The sequence below is a fragment of the Triticum urartu genome, chromosome 6 (assembly GCF_003073215.2).
Source record: "Triticum urartu cultivar G1812 chromosome 6, Tu2.1, whole genome shotgun sequence".
NCBI classification, from domain to species: Eukaryota; Viridiplantae; Streptophyta; class Magnoliopsida; order Poales; family Poaceae; genus Triticum; species Triticum urartu.
In genome coordinates this window covers 549,274,012-549,296,343 of record NC_053027.1, presented here as the reverse complement: position 1 = coordinate 549,296,343, position 22,332 = coordinate 549,274,012, and the positions used below count along the sequence as shown (strand labels likewise).

The window sequence follows — 22,332 nt, the reverse complement described above, 5'->3', positions numbered from 1 at the left end:
GGGCCCCGCGCCGACGGCTTTCTCCATCGCCCCCACGTCCGCCGGCGAGCGCGACCGGTACTACGTCGCGCGTGTCGGTGTGCCGCCGTTATTGGGAGACGAGGACGCCGCTCCCCTGGAGCGACGTCCACCTCCCCAACAACTGGCACCTGTCCGCCGATCGTGTGCCGATCCCGCCGGTCCCGGGGAGCGGCCGTGCACGCCGTGAAGAGATCGCGCGCCGCCGCCGCCTCCTCCCGATGACCTGTACTGCGACCATAGGTATGCCCCCGACTCCCCGTTGTGGGACACTTGGCTGCAGGACGAGCACGACGTGCGGCACGCGTCCTACTTCGCCGGCACCGTGTCGGGGCCGCGGAGGCCGCGTGCAGAGGCGCGCGGTCGTACGCGGGTGCGCGGCCTGACGCCCACGCCGTCGCCTTCCCCGTCTCCGTCGCCACCTCCCCCTCCTTGCATGACAGCGGAGGAGGAGGCCCGTCTCCTGCAGCGTGTCATGGACGACTCCATGAACACGCACGACGACCGGCAGTGGGACGCCCTGGAGGAGGCCATGGCGCTCTCTGCCGCCAGGGATGTCGCCTTCCCGGAGGAGGCGATGGAGGAGGACCCGCCGGTCGCGTTCGAGCAGATGCTGGGCCAGGGGTGGGGCTGGTCCTGCACTGCTCCGGAGATGGCCGCCGGCGTGGGCGTGAAGTGGTGCCCCACTCCGCCGCGCTCACCGGAGCAGGAGGCGTCGCCACGGGAGGAGGTGGTGCAGGCACCTCCGGCCGTCCAGCCCGCCCCCGTCCACCACACACCTCCGGCCCACCTGTGGATGCCGCCGGCCTACGTCGACCTCGTCGGCGACGACGACGACAGCGGCGGCCAGTGAAGACGGCGACGGCCACGACACCGACGGGCGCGGCAGGAGCGCGGGAGGAGTTTTTTATTTTGTTTTTATATGTTAATTATGAAACTGGGCCTTTTAAGTGGCCGTGGAAACTGGGCCGTTTTGTGACCGACCCCTATATATGTTTTATGTTTTTTTTAAATGCCTTTACTTACTTTTTTAGTTATTTCATTCCAGTTTTTATATTTTTTATTCACGTCCACCCCGGACACGATTTGGGATGCGGCCGCGCGGTGCGCGCACGTACGACCCATCTGACAAAGCCGGACACAGGCGAACCCATCGGCACCCCAAACGGACAGAATCCGGCCAATCCGAACGTCCGTTTGGAATCGTGCGGTGGAGTTGGCATAAAGAGTGACAATCCTTTATTTATATGAAACAACTTTGGTTTGGAATGGTTGGCGAGCCTGCTTGTTTACCTCAGGTGCTGGTTCGATCCCAGGCTCCCAGCTACTGCATCTCTATTCTCGTATTCCAGTATTAATTTATGCTGTCTAACTAATGGATATAAAGCGTGTGTGTTCCCAGGTGGGTAGCTGCACACGTGTTTAGCACGTTGTTGCAGGTTCGAGGCCTGAGAAGGTCGTTTTTTGCTCAATTAAAATTTATTCTGCTGACAGCTGGGACCCTCTTATCAATTGCTTTTGCGTGAAAAAACAAAAAAAAATGAGGCAGTTTTTGAAAAAAGAGCACGCAGACGCCCCATCTTCATTGTTGGGTCGCTGATAGCGGGCCGCGCACCATGCTAGCATGCCTCGTCACTGTCACGGTAGTATATAAAAGTGATTAGCACCGTATTTGCACACTCAAACCAAATTTTTGTATCACTTTGATGTACACCACAAGTTGTAGCACTAAAGTGACCATTTGCGTCAAGTTCTGACACCACCAGTGTAATTGACTCCATTTCAAATATATCTGGTAAGTTTCTGTAAAAAAAGAATATCTGGTCAACAAATGGATATTTTACAGAGTTTGTTAGAGCGTACTACCAAGTCAGATATTTAGTTAAAGAAAAAGTCGCCGGATATTCAATGAGTACTTTATTCCGCCATCAGCAACCCCACCTGGTTATTTTGCTTAGCAGCTACTCCCTCCGTTCCGATTTACACGTCGTGGTTTTAGTTCAATTTTGAACTAAAACCACGACGTGTAAATCGGAACGGAGGGAGTACTACTATATGCCCAACGCATCCACCATCTTAGCGGGGGACGCCTCCTTGCGCTCAACAGAAAGATCTTGGAGATGATCTTTTTTTGTCTGCACCCGTACAATGTATGATCAGTATTCGGATCATTAAGCAAAAGAAACACCAGCCGTATTTGATAGAGAGATGGACATGGGAGCCAACTGATAAGTGTTGGCGTGCCGAGCAACTCATTTCCGGCCAAGAAGCAGAACTGATTAAACAAGAAGCTGGCCAGCTGTGCGAGCCCACCACCATCTTCTTGCGCAACTTCAGGGAATCCCAACCGCTACGCCGTCCGTGGCGCCAACAGTTAAATACCACGACTAGGAAGAAGAAAAATCTCCTTTTGAATTGTACACGATTCAAACAAAAAGGAAGAAGGAACATCTCAGTTCATTCATCGATTCGATCGTGAAAATTCTACTGAAATCTCGTCGGAACCGCCCCATGCGTGTTTCGTCTCGCCTGATCCGTTCGGCCGGGGGCACGCACGGGTACCGGGAGCGAGCGACGGCGATACGCCACTCATCTCCTGCAGAGCTTATCCGAAACCGAAACTGGGGCGAGACGAATACACAATCCAGAAACAGAAGCAGATGCAGAAAGTTGTTCCGGCAAACAAATCATCCATGGACGGATAAGCCTCCGGTCACGGGACATATCAGATGCGTATATGTGCCTCAATTTGTCACTCATGTAAATATCCAAAATCAAGGGTGTTAGTTTACAACGAGCTCACTCTATGGACAGCTACGGGCTAGCTAAATTCACCGTATTGCAGAAGATTGGATTGGGCATAAACCCCACCGATTCCATCTGCAGAAGATCAGTATGTACTAGTACAACTATTGCTATGGCATGTCGACGTTGATTTGTTTACTGTTAGTTGTCGCTGGGACGCTCGCCGGCCGTGGACATGGCGGAGAGCCTGCTCGTCCTGGGGCGGAACCCGCCCGCGCGCCTCCGGTGCTGCGACTGCTGCACCGCGGGGGACGGCGCGAGGGCCCTGCGGGCACACTGGCCGCTGTCCATGCGCTTCGATCCCAGGCTGCATGCGCTGCGTATGGACGGCGGGGATGCGGGCTTGCTGCTGCCGGCGGGGGACGCCTGCTTGCGCTCCTTGTGGAAGCTGCACCGGAACGAGCCCGGGTGGTTCGTCGAGGAGCACATGCAGGACCGCCGGCTCCTGGTGGAGGAGGACGGGGACGAGACGCTGACAGACTTGCCGGGCGAGCGGGTGGCGCCGTTGCCGCCGGCGAGCTTGACGCGGGTGGGTGAGGCGGAGCGGTAGCTGGGTATGGACAGCACCGGGCCGCTGGGCCGACTTGTAGTTGCTGTCGCCATGGGAGATGGAGCAGGGCGAGCAGCTGGGATCGGGTGCTCGTAGAGGGGATGGAGATTATGGTGTCACTTGCGGTGATTTGGAAGAGTGGGAGTCGGGAGTAAGGATGTGTGAGCGGGTTGGGCGGAATTTATAGAGACGAACGAGCTTCAGTGGGCGGGGAGTTTGGTCGAGTTAACTAACTGGGGTTGTGGGCTTCAACCAGTGGGCAGCACACCAGAATCGGTCTGGGATTCAAGGCAGGTAGTTCCACTCCACACCCCGGAAAAAAAAGGTCCACTCCACAACCCCTCTTAAAAAATGGTCCACTCCAAATATTCTAATTTCTCAAAAAAAGAAACTCCACAATATTCTAGGACTCACGCCAGCTGGCTTTGAATATTTTTGTGTCAAAATGCTGGTCAATTTCTTGCACCACAAACCAATACTCCGTTCTTCATGCAGAAATATTTTAATTATATCAGTCACATATACGAACGGTTTCTGTGTGAACAACACTGAGAGCAACTTCAACGCGACGACCCATTTCGTCCGTGCGCGTCCGTTTGGTTCGGTGCGGACAAAAAACTCCTTTCCCTAGCCCGCTAGTCGGTGACACATTGACCATCCTCTCCCATTCCAACAGCAACCCCTTGCCAGCCTACTTCGTCATCGTCGCCGACGCCTATTTTCTGGTGCCTCTGCCAGCTGCCGATGCCGCAACATCCCCCCTAACGCCGCCACCTTCCATGTCGCCGCCACCTCTGTCTCGCCGCCGAGGATCCGAAAGTTTCCCATCCCCACTCCCCGACACAACCACGACCAAGAGGCCGCCAAGCCGCCCCGCCAGCTCCTTCGTCCTGACACCGGCACACTCGTCGGACGCCGCCAGGGCAGCCAGCTGGTCCGAGGGCGGCGTGACTCCCTTCGCTGGTCGGCTCCTTCGTCGACGCCCGTAAGCTGTTCGCAGTTTGCCAAGATACAAAATGGACTTTGCCGACGAGTTCTTTTTCCACAATTTCTTTGTGACTCCGATGATTCCTCGCCCGATGATGAGGAGGAGATCTTGGCTGCCATGTTGGTCCACCATCTCAATAGCCAGTGGCCTTTGTTCCGTGGCACCTTCTGGCGTTTAATCGCAACCGAGCGAGCGGACATTTCCTTCTTTGGAAGGACTACTTTGACATAACAAACCCGCTGTTCAAACATCAGAAATTTCGGCGCCGTTTCCGTATGAGTGGGCATCTTTTTAACCGTATTAGAGAGGGGGTACTAGGAAGGACGTCAAGCGTGCCTTTGGTAATCTCGATGGGGCATCGTTCGGTATCCTGCTGGGACTTGGAGCACGAAAAAGTTATGGAAAGTGATGACTTCTTGTGTGATCATGCATAATATGATCGTAGAAGATGAGCGTTCGGAACGTATCTATGATCAAGGGTTTCAGTTTCAGGGTGAGAATGTTGTGCCTGAGCTTGAAGGAGCGGCAACATTTGAACAATTCATGCAATTTCATCATGAAATGTGTGATTGGAAAACTCACATGCAGTCGCAAAATAATTTGGTCGAGCATAAGTGGGCTCATGTTGGCAACCAATATATGTATCTTTCTTATTTGTCTTGTAAAACTATGTAAGAACAATTTAATTTATATTCGGTGCTGTAAAAATATGCTTCCTTGTGAAACACATTTTTGCTTGTGAAATATGCAAAGTGTTCATTTAAAATGAAGGCCAACCGATCACGCCGGCAAATATGAGTCGGCGTGTTGGATGCATTGCTGACCCATATCAAAAAGAGGGCGGACACCGAACGGGTGACCGATCCAAACGGACAAGCCGTCCATTTGGGTCGGCGCGTTAGAGTTGCTCTTTTTTTCATCAGTACAAACACAAGCGCTCTAGGCATCTCGTCATCGAAGGGAACGTCTTCTCTCACTGAATGTGCATCATCGGAAATCTTGAAATAAATTCAAAAACAAATGCGAGCATCAAGATTTAAACCCTGGTGGGTTAGGGATACCATAGTCCCTCTAACTATCCAACCACAGGTTGGTTCGCTGCGTGTTAGAGTTACTCTAATACTAAGTTTCTGTTGAGAAAAAGCGTCCTATGAGGACCCCGCGCATGCATGTGTCGGTTCGGCTGGAAGTGAGCAATGCCGATCCAAATCCTGGGTGCAGCCGCCCACCGGTTGTGCCATCCCATGTTTTTTTGACATTTGCACGTTGCTGTCCCGGGCCTAAACCTATCCTGGCACACTGAAAGGACGGCGTTCAGACCCTAAAAAAAAAGAAGAAAGGACGGCGTTCAGAGGGATGCAGGACCTGATCGACGTGACACGGCAGCGACCGGACACCGGCCGCCGGCCGTGGGATCGCTTCCGCTTTGCTTGAAACCCGGGCGACCTCTGAACAGACACGTCGGCATCGGTATCAGTCTCCGTAATGGCAGTGTCCATGAGCGCCCAAGATATTTATTCGTGCCCATATCTGCGATGGTGCACGAGCGCTTGCATCTGATCTGATCGCTCCGGCCGGTTCCGCCGCGATAAGAATGCTCTGATCGCTGTTGCTACTGCTTTCCTTGTATTCTGGTCGACCGAAGGATGAGACGTGGCCATCGCTTTCACTGCCCGTCCGCCTCTCTTTCCCTTTCTTCTTCCTGCCTTCTGTCCTTCAGTATTGCTACTGTGAACGGCCGGGTGTCCAAATTGTTAGGAATAAATTAGTATTAGTTTAGGCTAATCAGGCAGCCAATTATTCCTTAGAATATTCCGTATGGCCGTTAAGATACTGTGTTGGCCAGACGCTATTCCTAGCGAACCGTCGCCGCGTCTTTCCGAAACGACGCGAACCTTGTAACGGGCATGTAATCACAACTGCTCAGGACATATAAGTACCTGCAGTAACTATCAATGAAATCAATCTATTCACTTCAATCTTTCTGTTTCTCTTCACGTCATCAGCACTGCTCGAATCAGAGAATAGGCTACAGGAGAGAAAGAAAGGTGAGAAGAGATGGATCCTCTGCCCGACCTTGCTTTTGCTTTCGCTCGATTTGTGGCAAGAGAACGCCGGGGCTTCCGTTTTCATCACCGGACTTTTGGTCCGGCTGTTGCTCGTCGCCGGAACTTTGGCCACCGCCGTCAGCGTCGCATGAATAGGAATGGCGGCCTCCGCCGCCGCAATGCACCATACCGTGCTCCTCTTTGTCGCTACGGTTCTGGCTTGAAGCAGTCGGGTAAAATGTGGTATAACCGACTCAGTGAGTTCCTTCTCAGTAAAGGGTACTCAAATAACAATGATTGCCCATGCGTATTTATAAAGAAATCCTCAAAGGGATTTTGCATCATCTCAGTATATGTTGATGATCTCAACATCATTGGCAACGCACCAGATATAACTGTAGCACGCAATTATTTAATGACGGAGTTTGAGATGAAAGATTTGGGAAGAACCAAATTCTGCTTAGGTATACAGCTTGAGCATTTTCCCTCAGGAATACTCGTTTATCAACCCGCTTATATTCAGAAAATTTTGGAAAAATTCAACATGGATAAATCATATCCATCCAAAACACCTATGGTCGTCAGATCCCTTGATATGAACAAGGATCCTTTTAGACCAAGGGATGATAACGAGGAGGTACTGGGACCTGAGTTTCCATACCTGAGTGCCATAGGAGCACTAATGTACCTTGCAAATTGTACTAGACCAGATATTGCATTTGCAGTAAATTTACTCGCCCGACATAGTGCAGCTCCAACAAAACGCCATTGGACAGGAGTAAAGAATATCTTCAGATATTTACAAGGTACTAAAGATCTTGGTTTATTCTATCAGAAAAATCAAGATATGACCCTGATTGGTTATTGTGATGCTGGATATCTTTCTAATCCCCATAATGCCAGGTCACAAACAGGGTTTGTATTTTTATATGGTGGAACTGCTATTTCATGGAATTCAACAAAACAGACTTTAGTAGCTACCTCCACCAATCACTCTGAAATAATTGCATTATTCGAAGCCTCACGAGAATGTGTATGGCTACGCAGAGTAATAAATCATATTCAGACATAATGCGGTATTGGTTCATTACAATCACCAACCATTATCTATGAAGATAATGCTGCATGTGTTGCTCAAATGCATATGGGATATATTAAAAGTAATATCACAAAACATATCTCTCCAAAACTATTTTTTCCTCATGAATTACAGAAAGATGAGGAGATTGATATTTTGCAAATAAAATCTTGTGACAATCTTGCAGATTTGTTCACTAAGTCTTTACCAGGAGCAGCATTTCAAAAATGCATTCATGGCATTGGTATGAGACGACTACGAAATTTGCAAAGTTCAGGGGGAGAAAACTCCTAGAATTAAAAGTTATTTATTATTATCCTCTGATAATAAATAAATTGTACTCTTTCCTTATGAGTTTTCCAACGGATTTCTCATAAAGATTTGAATGAGATAATTGGTTACACTAACAATATATATATATATATATATATATCAAATTCCAATTATTTATATATTTTCACAGGCTTCTTGCAAAACATAGACAATACAAGATCAAAGATTCTTGAAGCTCCAAGACCAAGACAATCCAGAAAATGCAAGATATTTCAGCACTCAAGACAATGAAGATTACAAACAGCGTTGTCCAAGGGGGAGTATTAGGAATAAATTAGTATTAGTTTAGGCTAATCAAGCAGCCAATTATTTCTTAGAATATTTCGTATGGCAGTTAAGATACTGTGTTGGCCAGACGCTGTTCCTAGCGAACCGTCGCCGCGTCTTTCCGAAACGACGCGAACCTTGTAACGGGCATGTAATCACGACTGCTCAGGACATATAAATACCTGCAGTAACTATCAATGAAATCAATCTATTCACTTCAATCTTTCTGTTTCTCTTCACAAATATCTTGATCGTCTCATCGACAAGCCGTTCCTTTATCTGCGTAGCTTAAGTTATGCCTTAGTTATCGTCGCAGATTTAATTACAGCCATGCACTGCTGCACTGACCCTAACCACATGCGTGCATGCATGCAGACGCATATCTCTGCCAGCTGTGTTAAAGCACTGTGATCAGTGCCTCAGTGGGCATAATCGGTAACCCAAGCCACTCACACACAGGGGCCCTGTTGATACTTTAACTCAGTTAAAGGTTAGAGTTAGATTCTAACTCTAAACTAACCCTGAACTAACTCTAACCAAAGAGGTGTTTGGATGGCAGTGTTAGATGAAGCATGGATACGGCGAGGCGCCTTCACAGACGGTGCGAGAAAGAGGGAGGGAGAGGACGAGAAGCTTCGAGGAAGTGAAGAGGGATCTGCTACGGAAAAAGCGAGAGAAAAATGTGTTTTTTATGGTCCCGAGAAGAACTAACCCAAATAAACACCTCTTGGATGGGTTAGTTTTTTTTTGTGTGGGTTAGATGCATCTAACCCAAACTAACCCTCCTGTTTGGATACTTTTGGGTTAGTTGAGTCCAAACTAACCCAAACTAACCCAAACTAACTCTAACCAATAGATCTAAACAGGGCCAGAGAAGGACATATCTAGTGTATTACCTTTTTTAACCATACTGCAGCTATAGTACTAAATAAAGCGATGTACTGCCCCGGTCATGACAAAGGTACTATGGACCTGGATACAATCTTTACTTCTAATGTTTTTTTACTGTCTAGACAGATGATGAATAGATGAAAAGATTTTTTGCAAAAAAAAAACATGGAAAGTTGTGACCACATGCGCGCCCACGTGTCCGGACGCGGCACGCAGCGGCCACACAGGCCGCGGGCTCATGGCCGGCCTCGCTGCGTGTCACGGACTTGGAGAGTGCGTGGCCACGGCCGGGACAAGACAATCCTAAAATTTAGCTCCCAATCATATGAGCTCCGTCGTGTAGTTGTGGATCCGCAACATGCTGCATTTGTCCCCATACTTGCATAATGGGAGCACACATATAATTGAAGAGTTGGTGATTTTAACTGTAGATTCTTCGGTTGATTGCAAGCATATGATTGCATCCGATTTTGGAGAAATAATAAGCAATATATAGAACCATGTGCTCTATATATACCTTGGTTGACTGGAACAAAACACAAAAGAGACTAGCTAGATTAGTGCATTGGTATGGCATTCGACCTGAGATGCGATAAGAGCACGGTGCCGTGTTTGGAAGAATCTTGTTGATATGTTTCAAAATGGGAAGATTTGTTGTGTAATCCTTTTTGGCCAAAGCATGCACCGTATGTGTCAAATCAGTCTTACCCTGGCCCGACACAACCTCGACGTAGCGTGATCTCCTGAGATATGCAAACAGAAATGATACTAGCTACAAGTGAAGCAAGATCAGACGTCCATAACTATTATACTCCTTCAAGGCTTCAACATGTATGCAGTTTCATGGCACGCGCGAACCATTATCCTAAACTCTTAATTAATCACTCCTTCCAGCACGGAGAGGCCAACCAGATATGACTCGTGCTAGATACTGTATTTAATCGCGGCCAACAACGCCATAGATGCACGGCCTAACAGCGACACGTACGGCTAGGTGCTGGGATTTAAGGGTCCATCGTGGTTCCTGTCGCGACTCGCGAGGATTACACGGGCGATCGGCCATCAGGACGTGTGTAAATTGACGTCGACAAGTTGGTGGGAGACTGGTCGACATGCCAATTGAGATCAAGATTAGCTCTCGCCAAGTTGGTGGGACTAGGTTCGTAACCATTTTGTTATTTCGCGCAAGTGGTAGTGCAGTACGTGCTTCAAAACGGTTGGGTTGCATAGTATGGTCCTTGCGTGGAGTGTCTTCGGAAATCCACGAGAAAACACGTATGCATGCATCTCGCCATCGTGTGTCTATCATTCTATGTACAGTCAGATGAGAGAAGGCAAAGGCAGGAACCCAATGCATGGCGCGTTATGTGGGCATATGCCCGAAATATCCTGCTACATGATGCGTCGACATGCTTTGTTATATTTATCATTACCTCCGTCTAGATGAATAAGTCATTCGGGTAGTTCTAGGTCATCGATTTGAAGAATTAAATATGTGTTATATGTCATGAAAAATATATCACTAGATTTCTACATGGATGTAGTTTCCAAATATATATTTTTTGTCACATATAATACATATTTAGATAGTTAAATCGTTGACCTAAAATATGCGAATGACTTATTCATCGAGACGGAGGTAGTATACTAGACTAGTAGAATGCCCTAGTCGATCGGTGACTTGATTAATTTTGACATTTGGTTCATGCATATGGTTGGCCAGAACCTAGGACTTACGTCACCTGACACTCTCAGGTGACTATGACATGTGATTTTACTAGGACGCCGATATCTCCCGACCGTTAGGTCCAGGACAATTCTTATCCGAACGAGTCGTTTGATACCTGGTTATCCATCCATTGAACGATTATGTCCGGTGCGAGAGACTCCTAGCCCGAACCCTGTGAAAGTACAGGTGTGTTTGGTTTGTGTCCCAACCGCGCCCAAGCGTGACGACCACGTCACCGGCGCCCAACGCCTGCCAGGACGCCACTGCGCCCCACGCCAACGCGCTGCCGCCGCTCGCCACTGTCTCCCCGAGAGGGAGGTAAGGAAGCCCCGCCGCCGCCAGCTTGACTTTGCCTCGCGGCGCGTCCCGGCGGCGGCGAGGACAGAGGATGGGAAGGGGGCCGAGGGCCGGTGGCGCTAGGGTCCTCCGGGTCGTGATGCGGGCGCGACACGGGAGGGATGCTGGTTCCTCATCTCTTCTTTAAGGAGGAGGCATCTATCTAGGCTCTGGCAGGAGCCAGGCATTTGCGTAATTGTATGTCGCAAGAGTAGACCTTTGTTCCTTTCCTGCTTTTTGCGGGGCTGTGATGTAACAAACTTTTTTTCTTATTCAATGAAAATGGCAAATCTTTTGCCTTATTTAAAAAAATGGCGAGCAGGAAGAACAAAAATCCTCGACCCAGGTCCACTTCATTCATCATTCGAATCATGAAATTTAACAGAAATCTCATCGTTTCTCCCATGCTCTGGCCTGATCCGACTGGCTAGGAGCACAGGTGCCGCATGACGGGAGCAAGCCACAGCGAGACGGACGAGACTTTCCTGCTCCTTCGGCGTGTGCCCATCCGTGCTCTCGCGTACGTGGCTTGATTTGATTGGAACAAAATAAGGCCCGGCCCCACCCTCTTAAAATCAGGGGGGAGATGATTAAATTAGAAAAAAAAGAGGAAAAAAGACAACCGTAGGATGAAGTGGGAGCACGGATAAAAGCATGAAAAGGGAGCAGACAAGCCGAAACAGAGGCAAGAGGTACCCACACTCCAGAAACAGATGCAGAAAGTTGTTGCCGCAAACAAATCATTAAAGGATGGATAAGCTGATTCACTAGCGGCGCCGCCAGCTCTGGGTCGGTATATTGACTCCCGCGCATGGCGTTTACGGGCGGTTTACTGATTACTAGTGGTTGGGGCGCCCCCTGGTGCGCCTCTTGAGTGGTTACTCTGCGGTGCCGGGTATGTCTCCGCCCATTCAAGTTGCTTTATTCACCTTTTGTTAGCACATGCACACATCATTGATGAGCTCTTTGGTCAAAGTTTTATGTGAAGAAGCGAAATCCATGACAAGCAATGAAAATGAATCTTGTCTCTTTCCATATAAGTGGAACCGTAGAACTTCTAACAACCTGCAACTTAGCTATTTTACCAATGTGCACAAGCACAACTCTCAAACGTGGATGGACTGCAGTTCCACTGCTTTCTTTGTTGTCCTCAGCGTCCAGCACCATAGCTTGAAGGAGACACGGGGCGAGATCGAGACTGGCAGCGTCGGCGGTGGCTCGCCAGAGCAAGACCAGCCGAGCCACCCCACCACGTCGGCTCGTGGCTCGTTCGCACACTGCTCCAGCACGGCTGAATCGTGTCCACGGCACGGCGAGGGACCCTGGTATAGAGATGTTGCACCTATTAGTTCTTTGCAGATTGATGATGAAAAGCTATCACTGGCGGAAATATGCAACACCTGATTAGGACACAAAAAAGGAAAGCAACTTTGAGTTCTAATGAACAATTATCAGAAACCAGAAGGACAACATACAGAATACAAACTTTTTTTTTGTTTGAGAGAAGATAGAAGAGTCCAACAAGCAACCATTCAGGAAGGCAATATACAACCAGAAAAACTAAAACAACGCCAAAACTCTGTAGAAACAACTATGCCATTCCACTCCAATTAAAATCCTTATTTTGTTATCAGGATTCAGGATACCCTAGAAGGTAACATGCTTCAAATTTTAGCACTTGTAACTGCAGCTGTCAGTCCTGTGGGGAAAAAGATTTAAAAAGGTGTTGTTGTTGGTAATCAATTTTAAGAATAATGCACTGTGGTAATTTAGTATTCCCATTAATAGTTCTTCACGACAAACATTGAGGATTCATATCAGCCTGAGTGTTGGACATCAATCAGAACGGTTGTGGTAACATTAATACTCAAGCAGTGAAGTTGTGTTCACGCAAATAAAAATGAATCTGAGGAGACCTATCCAAGGACAAAAGATAACTCACCTTGAAATCCTTGGTGAAGCATAACCTTAGTTTTCGAACTGAGCCCTTCTTGCAAGTGATTTGTGGTGAGCCCCTAAATGCATGTTTGATTGTATCAATGAAATCATTCGGTGCAGTTCTAGATGTACAGAAGAAATGCATGAATGGCACACACAGACACACGCACGCACGCGCACACGCACACGCACACACAGAGGACAAGTAATCACTTACTACTGACTGGATTGTGATTGTTAAATGATATAACACTGAATTGAAAATGACAACACCAGCAACTCATGCAAGAATCATAGAGACAACGCTAAAGTACCTGCAATTGTTGTTGGGATTGTCCCCTGAACATTGATAATCAAACAGTTCTTGTCAAACTGGTGCTTGCAAATACAGAATGCATAACATATGGACTCTAGCTCGCCTTCTAATAAAGCATGATAATCCGCGCAACTAATGTCCCTGAGATAATAAGGTTGGCAGCACTAAGATAAGCAACCACCTGGGTGAAGAATAAAAGATAACATGGAGGGGTAGAGTGAACCATACCTTTATATATCCTTTGACAAGAAAATCACCCCTACTAAGAGTTCCAGATGCGCTGCTGTTTCCAATATAACTCATATACTGAAAAACTTCGCTGTATGTTTCCATTTGAGAGATGGTTCTGAGCAATTAAACAACTGCATGAAAGAAAACTCATGAACTCGGTGTGACTATTAATCCCGGAAACATGCTAAACTTATACTATAATAATGACAAAGGAGAGCAGCCATTTGGCTCCCAGATTCATGTGCTCCCACTGCGAGCAACAGAAATTCACAAAAATACACATGAAGTGTTGTATCCTTGCAATTTTCATGGAAAATCAAGTATTTTTTGCACCTTGGGAAAAACAGTGCCTAAAAAGTATAAGTGGTGGTTGGATACATGTAGTTCACATTTTAAACTTTAATCATTGATATAGGTCATAGATGCCTTGACACTGAAGATAATGTCATCAGTGGAAATTTTGTTTTGAATATATAGTTTTGAGGGGATGACCACAACTTTTAGTCATAGAAAGTTCATAAACATCTCCTCCCCCATCATTTTTTCAATCCCTAGTTGTTATGGCCGGTTTAGCTAGGCCCACCGGGCAATCTTAGCCCACAAGTTATCTTAGGTTAATTCTTATGCAAGTTATCTTAGGTTAATTCTTCTGCAAGTTATATAGGTTATAAATATAGGCTGTAAGACTCTTTTTGGAATTAAGCAATAAGAAGAATATTATCTCCTATTGCCCGGCTCCCTGAGGAGCCGGAAACCCTAGCCGCCAACAGCCCTAACCGCCGCCGCCCTTCTCCTAGCTCGCGACGGCGCCCTGCCGCCGGCGCGCCCGTTCCTCGCCACGCCCTCCTCCATCCTTCCCTTACCACCTACGGCCTAGACCTGGTAGAGTACTTGATTCTACCAATTTGGAAATCAGAGACCAAGTTCCGATCATGTCGCTGCCACCACCACCGCCGGCGCTTTCCAGCGGATCCACCGCGCCGATGACGACGGCGCCGTCCCTCACCGCGCCGATGCTGCCGGCGCCGTCCCTCACCGCGCCGACGACGTCCGCCGCCGGATCAACCACGCTGGCGGGCCCCGTCTCCACTGCGACCCCGGCCGCGCCGTCCTCCACAATTCCTCCTGCGCCACCGCCGTCCGCCGTCTTCACACCGGAGCAGGTCACGGCCACCCTGCGGGACCTCGTCACTGCCGTCCAGAGCCTCTGCTTGCAACAGCAGCAGTACGCGGCCGGGCCCTACATGCCCCTGCCGACGGCGCCCCTGCCACCTACGGCCACACGCTATGGCCGCCCCAGGGCGTCTCTCCGTACGGCGTGCCCCTCTGGCCCTTGGCGCCGACGCCGTCCTCGGGCCCCTGGCCGCTACAGCAGATGCCGCAGGCGGCGGCCACCAGACCGCTGCAACCGTTCTCCGCGCCGACCTGCACCGGGCAGCCCCTGCTGCCGTTTCCAGTGGGACACCCCGGCGGGACTACGCCGGCCGCGGCCCCTCTGTGGCACTTGCAGCCACCCCCCCCCGCGGCCCCCGCCGCCCCCCCCCCCCCCCCCCCCCCGCCGCTCCAACCACCGGCACCGCCCCTGCCTAGCTCGGGGGCACCCTCACCGACCGGCCTCCCGATTCATCGGGTCCCGTTCCCGCCCTCCCCGTCGCCACTTCCCGCGTGGGCGGCTGGGTCTTCGCCATCGCCGGTCTACACCGCGGCTCCGGAGCAGCCGACCCCGTTTCCGCAGTTCGGCGGGCCATCCAGCTCCGCGGGTCCCTACCCGGAGTACTCCGACCAGGCGCCTTCCGCCTCGCTGCTCCGCACCTCTGAGCCAGCTCGACACGGCGCTCCGACCCAGACACCGCCACGGTTCGCCAAGATCGACTTCGCCACCTATGACGGCACGGAGGACCCCCTCAACTGGCTCACCCAGTGCGACCAGTTCTTTCGCGGGCAGCGCACCCTCGCATCGGAGCGTACCTGGCTCGCCTCGTATCACCTTCGCGGCGCGGCACAGACCTGGTATTACGCCCTCGAGCAGGACGAGGGCGCCATGCCCCCTTGGGAGCGCTTCCGCGAGCTCTGCCTCCTTCGCTTTGGGCCTCCGGTTCGCGGGAGCCGCCTGGCGGAGCTCGGCCGCCTTCCATTCACCTCCACGGTGCAGGACTACGCCGACCGTTTCCAGGCCCTGGCATGCCATGCGTCGGGTGTGACGGCGCAGCAGCGGGCCGACCTCTTTGTCGGTGGACTTCCGGATCACATCGGCGTGGACGTGCAGCTTCGGGGACCCCAGGATCTCCAGTCGGCCATGTACTACGCCCGCGCTTTCGAGCGCCGCGCGGTGGCCATCCAGCAGGAATCACCGTCCCGGACCGCTGGGTTGCTACCCGAGCCGGATTCCGCGCAGGGTCGGCCTGCGCAGGCTTCTGCGACACCCCTCGTCGCGACCGCGGCGCGGCAGTTCCGCCGGCTCACATCAGCCGAACTGCTCGAGCGTCGTCGCCAAGGGTTATGCTTCAACTGCGACGAGCCCTACACGCCCGGCCATGCCTGCCCGCGACTCTTCTACCTGGAGGTTGCAGACTACATTCCGGAGGACACCGTCGCCGCCGACCTGGCTGCCCCAGCTGTCGAGAAGGTGTTTGACGTTGGTTGATCGCCTCCAGGAGTTCCGCAAGCGCTTCCCCACCTTACAGCTCGAGGACGAGCTGTTTGTGCAGGCGGGGAGAAGTGTTATGGCCGGTTTAGCTAGGCCCACCGGGCAATCTTAGCCCACAAGTTATCTTAGGTTAATTCTTATGCAAGTTATCTTAGGTTAATTCTTCTGCAAGTTATATAGGTTATAAATATAGGCTGTAAGACTCCTTTTGGAATTAAGCAATAAGAAGAATATTATCTCCTATTGCCCGGCTCCCCGAGGAGCCGGAAACCCTAGCCGCCAACAGCCCTAACCGCCGCCGCCCTTCTCCTAGCTCGCGACGGCGCCCTGGCGCCGGCGCGCCCGTTCCTCGCCACGCCCTCCTCCATCCTTCCCTTACCACCTACGGCCTAGACCTGGTAGAGTACTTGATTCTACCACTAGTACTCCTCGTTTGCAAGATGATGAGAAAACTGCATGCAAAAGGAAATGATGGGAATACCAGATGTGGAAGGAATGAGTTATCTACTCACTGAGGAATCATGGTCAAAGCCTTCCTAGTGGCAGAGTTTAAAAAAATTCACATACAACCTTTACTCAGTTCTAAGAAATGTTTACAGGTTATGCAGAGAAACAGTGAAACACACCAAAAAATTATCTGACTGGCTGTATAATAGTAAGCGACACATAAACAAGTTGAAAGTAATGAAACCACTAATATAAAGATGGTTATCAGGAGAAGGGTCCAACCTGTTCCTTCCAAAAAATCTTCAAACCAAAATATGGAGAAATTTGACCGGCAGCTGCATATGTCGGTGCCAGATTTCCAAGCTCGTGTTCAAGATCAGGAGCAGTTGCCTTGGGAGTAAGTTGATCTGTCGAGGAGGGTGGACGTTGACGGCGACATGGTAGCCACTGATCTGACCGGAGAAGTGCCTCCTCCTCCTCTGGCCGCCATGGAAGAGCGTAGCTTCCTCCTCTGGCCTCTGTAGCAGCGACAACCATAGCTAGATACCTGGAGCCGACTGAACATGGCCACCGACATATCAGTGCCGACGTTGTGAGGGAAGTATCTGCCAATTTCCCACTGACTGCACCGCAAACCTGAAATATTAACATAGTACAAAGCAATGAACACAACTATACGAGCATTTCCTCTGATAGCAACTAAAACTACAAGCAGCAGCAGCACACATCTTGGGCTCACATATCTAGCAAAAATAACAGCGGCGGCAACACATCGACCAAAAGAACAATGGAAATATGTTCACATATGCAAACAATAAGTCAATGCTGAAACTAAGGGCAAAGAAAGTAACCTAAATACAACCACTGTGAGGTGGACAATAAATTAATAAGCACACTCTGGCTCTTTCAGTAAAGAGCTTTTGGTTCAAAAGTTTATACATACTTGTTGTTAAGCGGTTCCCTGTCACACTTTAGCCTGTACGGAGCTAGCTGTTGTTGTCGCCTGAAAAACAGTAGTATTGGGAAAGACAGGTCACAATTTACTACTGGCACAGGAAAATGCAAATGACAGATTTGGATAATAGTGTCAACTTACTTCACAGGAAACATGGCAACAATTAATTGATTTTGGCACCAGCATATTTTTTTCTAGTCATCAAGAACTCTATGTTCTAGTAATATAAGATACTGCAAATTTATGCTATATGATAGAAGTGACGAAAGACTCCTTTTTGGGGGGGAAAAGATGCATTTTTTATTCCTTGAGTAAAATTAGCTGTGAACGGTTTATTTCACCCCAATGAATAACAAAAATCTCCATTTTGCAACAAACAAATCTGCAGTTCCTTTTTTGTCAACAATACAGATCGAAGTATAATGTAGTGCCATATATAACCAATCATAAAGATCAAATGTTCCGCGAGACTGACGATAACCAAACAAAAAAAATCTCTATTTTGCACATGCTACTCAGATATTTCAAAGAATTTGACAGATAATACATTCACCTGTCACTTCATGGCGTGGATAAACAACTAAGAGTCTCCTGTAGTGTTATTCAAAAAATGAGCTAGCTAGTCCATCTTCAGGACAAATAACAGTAAATACGGCGGCTTAGCTTGCACTTAGTTTGATTAAAATAGCTTTGGCTGTACAGTGCTAGGTTGTGGCAAAACAATAGTTCATATAAAGGATAGCAAGCAATTTGACAAATACCTGAACTCCATGGATCAATCACTTGTAAATTCGTTTGTAGATGTCACGCGGCGAACTTAACCACCACCTTAAAATTCCTTTGTCGCCTGAATCAAAAGGAAAAGGAAAATACATTCAGAACACTGAACACATACAAACCAGCCCGGGAAAAAATAAATATTGATTGTGGAATGGCTGACCTATGGGAGCCAGAGCCATCATTATCGTCATGCAGAGTGATATGAAACTCTTCATAAGTGAAAGGCAACGGGCCTGCCGTGTACAGGCTCTTCCTGCCATTGTTCGCCGGCAGCCTCCCACCGAGATAAGACACCCTGTGCAGGTTCACCAGCTCATTGATCACTGCTTAGTTGACGACGATGTGACTTCCGGAGCGATCAAAACCTGCAGTTTCAAAATCAGATCATGACACACGATTTTCTGCAGGACAAGAGAGTACTGCTAATTAATTACGGGGATAGCAAAAGAAGAAGAAACACACATGGTAGTGGTGGAGATTCTTTTCCGGCAGCTCGGATCAGTATGTCACAAGCTCGTATTACAAACTTCATCATCAACATATGGGTTACGTGACCCAAAAATAATGTTGTTGGGTTCATATTCAAGAACAATTTCAAGAGACTGCAATTTTGTAGCTATGAACAGCGTATAATACAAAAAATTCACAGCCAAGGCTGAACTTCGGATGATGATTGGACACTATATAAGCAGAGTGTTGTAAATGAACAGCAATAAGTAGTTCATAAGTGTCAACCAGGGATATACAGTTTGGAGCAATCAGTTAAAAGCGAGGGAAGAATCTATATATCGCATTCAGGGAACTAAGTTAATAGTATCAGCATCCAATTTCCTTTGAAAAGCCTACGTGTGAAGCCAGAAGCACACCGACAACCCGAGAAAGAAGGAAATTCCTCCTTCACGCTCAGACAACCACATTAATTGCTACAATCCCGACGTTTTCCCCATGCTTTTCGCCCCCAAATTCCTTGGATGTCAGGGCACGCGGAATCCCACACATTCAAAGGGGGGTTCCTTTCTCGTCAAATCATGTCCTAGACACAGAATCTCGCAAAATCGAAAGGACAACTCTAATTAGTCCTCACCGGAGCTTCGTGTGCTCTGGAATCCCCCCTCGGGCCACAAATTCGCAGCTGCGGAAGCAAGATTCTACCCTCCCCTATCCCCTCCGAGCTCCCAACCCGTCCGTGCACACGAGAACGCGGGAGAAAGGAGTGGGTGTGGGGGAAGCCTTTTTTTACCTGGAAGAGGATGGTGAGGCGGGCGAGGGGCGCGGTGCAGGTCTTGCTGACGACGCCAGCGAAGCCTCCGGCGGCGAGGTGCGCGGCGGTGCCGATGTGGCGCTGCTGCTGCTCCTGGCGGGGGGAGGCCGAGACGGCGCACCAGAGGAGGGCGGCGGCCAGAAACAACGGTCCGCCGGAGCGGCGGTCCTCGAATTGGCGCGCGGTCCGGCACTCCTCCTGCCGATGGCGACAACTCCGGGAGGAGCAGATGCGCAAGCAGCAGTCGCGGCTCCTCCGAATATGGTGACGCGATGGAGAAGTGTGGCAGGGGGGTGGAGCTCGTCCTTGACTTCATCGGGACGAGATCTGACGGGGCCGTCCGCGTCCGCCTTCTAACTCTTGTCGCCGCCTTGCCGTCAGGACCGTGGGGAAGAGCAGCGCCACACCTGGGCGCCGGTGGTGGCGGCGGCTGCGGGGAGGGCGGCGGTGGGGCTGGCGGCGGCAGACGAGGGAAAGGGAGAGGGAGAGGAATCTCTTTCTCTCTTTCTTCTCGAGGAAGGAATCTTTTTGTCTCGTACCATTGCCGACGTGGACATCGCCCTTGATGCACAGCTGAATGGTTTTAATGAACTTTTTCCCCGGCCGGCCTATGGGTCGACCTCGCGTCCTACCTGGACACTGGAAAAACGCAGTGCGTAGCCATGGATTGCCTGCCCTGTCAGGTGCCACCGAACTTCTCCAGTTCCGTGGCAGGCAGATCTTCCAGCACGGGTGACTCTGCATTGAATCCATCATGCCCTGCTGCGCCTCGCGTCAGTGGCATTTGTGTGTCCGCGCGCGCGACCGAGCCCGGCGTCCGGTGGTGCTCGGCGCGGGCATGTTGGCGTCGTTGACATACTCCCTCTGTTCCAGTTTATAATGCGCATAGTTCTCAGCTCTTATACCAATGCATGCGCTGGAGACGTGGTTTGTACTAGACTAACCCTGCATGCAAGTACTGTCCCACCCCATGTGCGCTCGCTGCTGTGTTTCCTGTGATTTTTGTGAAGGGTGAATTCGTCCAGGGGAGGCTTGGGCTGCATGCACGCACTACATTGAGGAATTTTGCCAAAAAACTAATACGCACTACAAAAAGGAATGGAGGGAGTATTTCAGAATATCTGGTTAGCAAATGCATACTTGACGAGTTTGTTAGAATCGTACTCAGTACTCTTCAAACAATCAACGAGTGCTACTATATTCCACCATCAGTGAACCCGCTTGGTTCGTTTGCTTAGCAGCTACTTAGTACGTACTACATGCCCAACGCATCCAGTGTAGAGAGTACGTACAATGTATGATCAGTATTCGGATCGTTAAGCAAAAGAAACTCCGTATTTGAATTTGATAGAGCCAACTGATGAGTGTTTGTGTGCCGACCAACTCATTTGCGTCGAAGAAACGGAACTGATTAAGTATCCCCTTCAACACTAAACAAGAAGCTGGCCAGCTGTGCAAGTGCGAGCCCACCATCATCTTCTTGCGCAAGTTCAGGAGTTGGAGGGGGAATCCCAACCGCTACGCCGTCCGTCGAGCCAACAGTAAAATATCTCAGCTCATTCATCGATTCGATCATGAAAGTTTTTTCACAAATCTGGTGTAAGAACCGCCCCGGGCGTGTTTCGCCTCGCCTGATCCGTTCGGCCGGGGGCACGCACGGGTACCGCGTGACCGGAGCAAGCGACGGCGAGACGCCACTCATCTCTTTCAGAGCAGATCCGAAACCGAAACAGGCCGAGACGAATCCACACTCCAGAAACGAAAACAGAAGCAGAAGCAGAAATGTGTTGCGGCAAGGCAATCATCCATGGACGGATAAGCCTGAAGCCTCCCATCACGGGCCAAAGATGAGATGCATGAACCATGTGTCTCAGTTTGTAACTCATGTAGTATATCCAGAACCAAGGACGTTCGTTTTACTCCACGGAGAGCAGGGGACGAGCTCACTGTATATATGTACAGAGGGGAGCAGAGGAGGAAGGGGCTCACTCCACGTACTGCTACGGGCTAGCTAAATTGACCACGTGGGAATCAAACTGGATCAAAATTCAAAAGCATCTAACTATGTCTTTCTATGGCATGTCGACGTTGATTTGTTTACTGGTAGTTGTCGCTGGGAGGATCGCCGGCCACGGAGACGGCCGAGAGCCTGCTCGGCCTCGGGCGGAATTCTCCCGCGCGCCTCCGGTGCTGCGCGGCGGGGGACGGCGCGAGGGCTCTGCGGGCACATTGCCCGCTGTCCATGCCCTTCGAACGGACGGCGGGGAGGCGGGCTTGCTGCTCCCGGCGGGGGCCACCTCCTGCTTGCGCTCCTTGTGAAGGCTGCAACGGAACGAGCCCGGGTGGTTCGTCGAGGAGCACATGCAGGACCGCCGACTCCTGGTGGAGGAAGACGGAGACGTGACGCTGACGACGGACCTGCCCGGGGAGCGGGTGGCGCCGCTGCCGGCGGCGAGCTTGACGCGGGTGGGCGAGGCTGATCGGTAGCTGGGTATGGACAGCACCGGGCCGCTGGGCCGACTTGTGGTTGCTGTCGCCATGAGAGATAAGAGAGAGATCGAGTAGCGCGAGCAGTTGGAATTGGATGCGTGCAGGGGATGGAGATGATACTTGAGTCGGGAGTGAACCTGAGAGAAGCTTCAACGGGTTGGGCGGAATTTATAGAGACGAACGAGCTTCAGTGGGCGGGGAGTTTGGTCGAGTTAACTAACTGG

General features: G+C 50.2%; 1 protein-coding gene and 1 pseudogene across 1 annotated transcript; both read right to left on the bottom strand.

Moving 5' to 3' along the window:
* Window positions 1-2,754: 2,754 nt before the first annotated feature.
* Window positions 2,755-3,524, bottom strand: LOC125512847. The gene has a single exon (XM_048677920.1). It carries the CDS (start codon window positions 3,424-3,426, stop codon window positions 2,965-2,967), a length of 462 nt encoding a protein of 153 aa, XP_048533877.1. The 5' UTR covers window positions 3,427-3,524; the 3' UTR covers window positions 2,755-2,964.
* A 17,929-nt stretch (window positions 3,525-21,453) lies between these two features.
* On the bottom strand, window positions 21,454-22,232 carry LOC125512846 (annotated as a pseudogene).
* Between the last annotated feature and the right edge of the window lie 100 nt (window positions 22,233-22,332).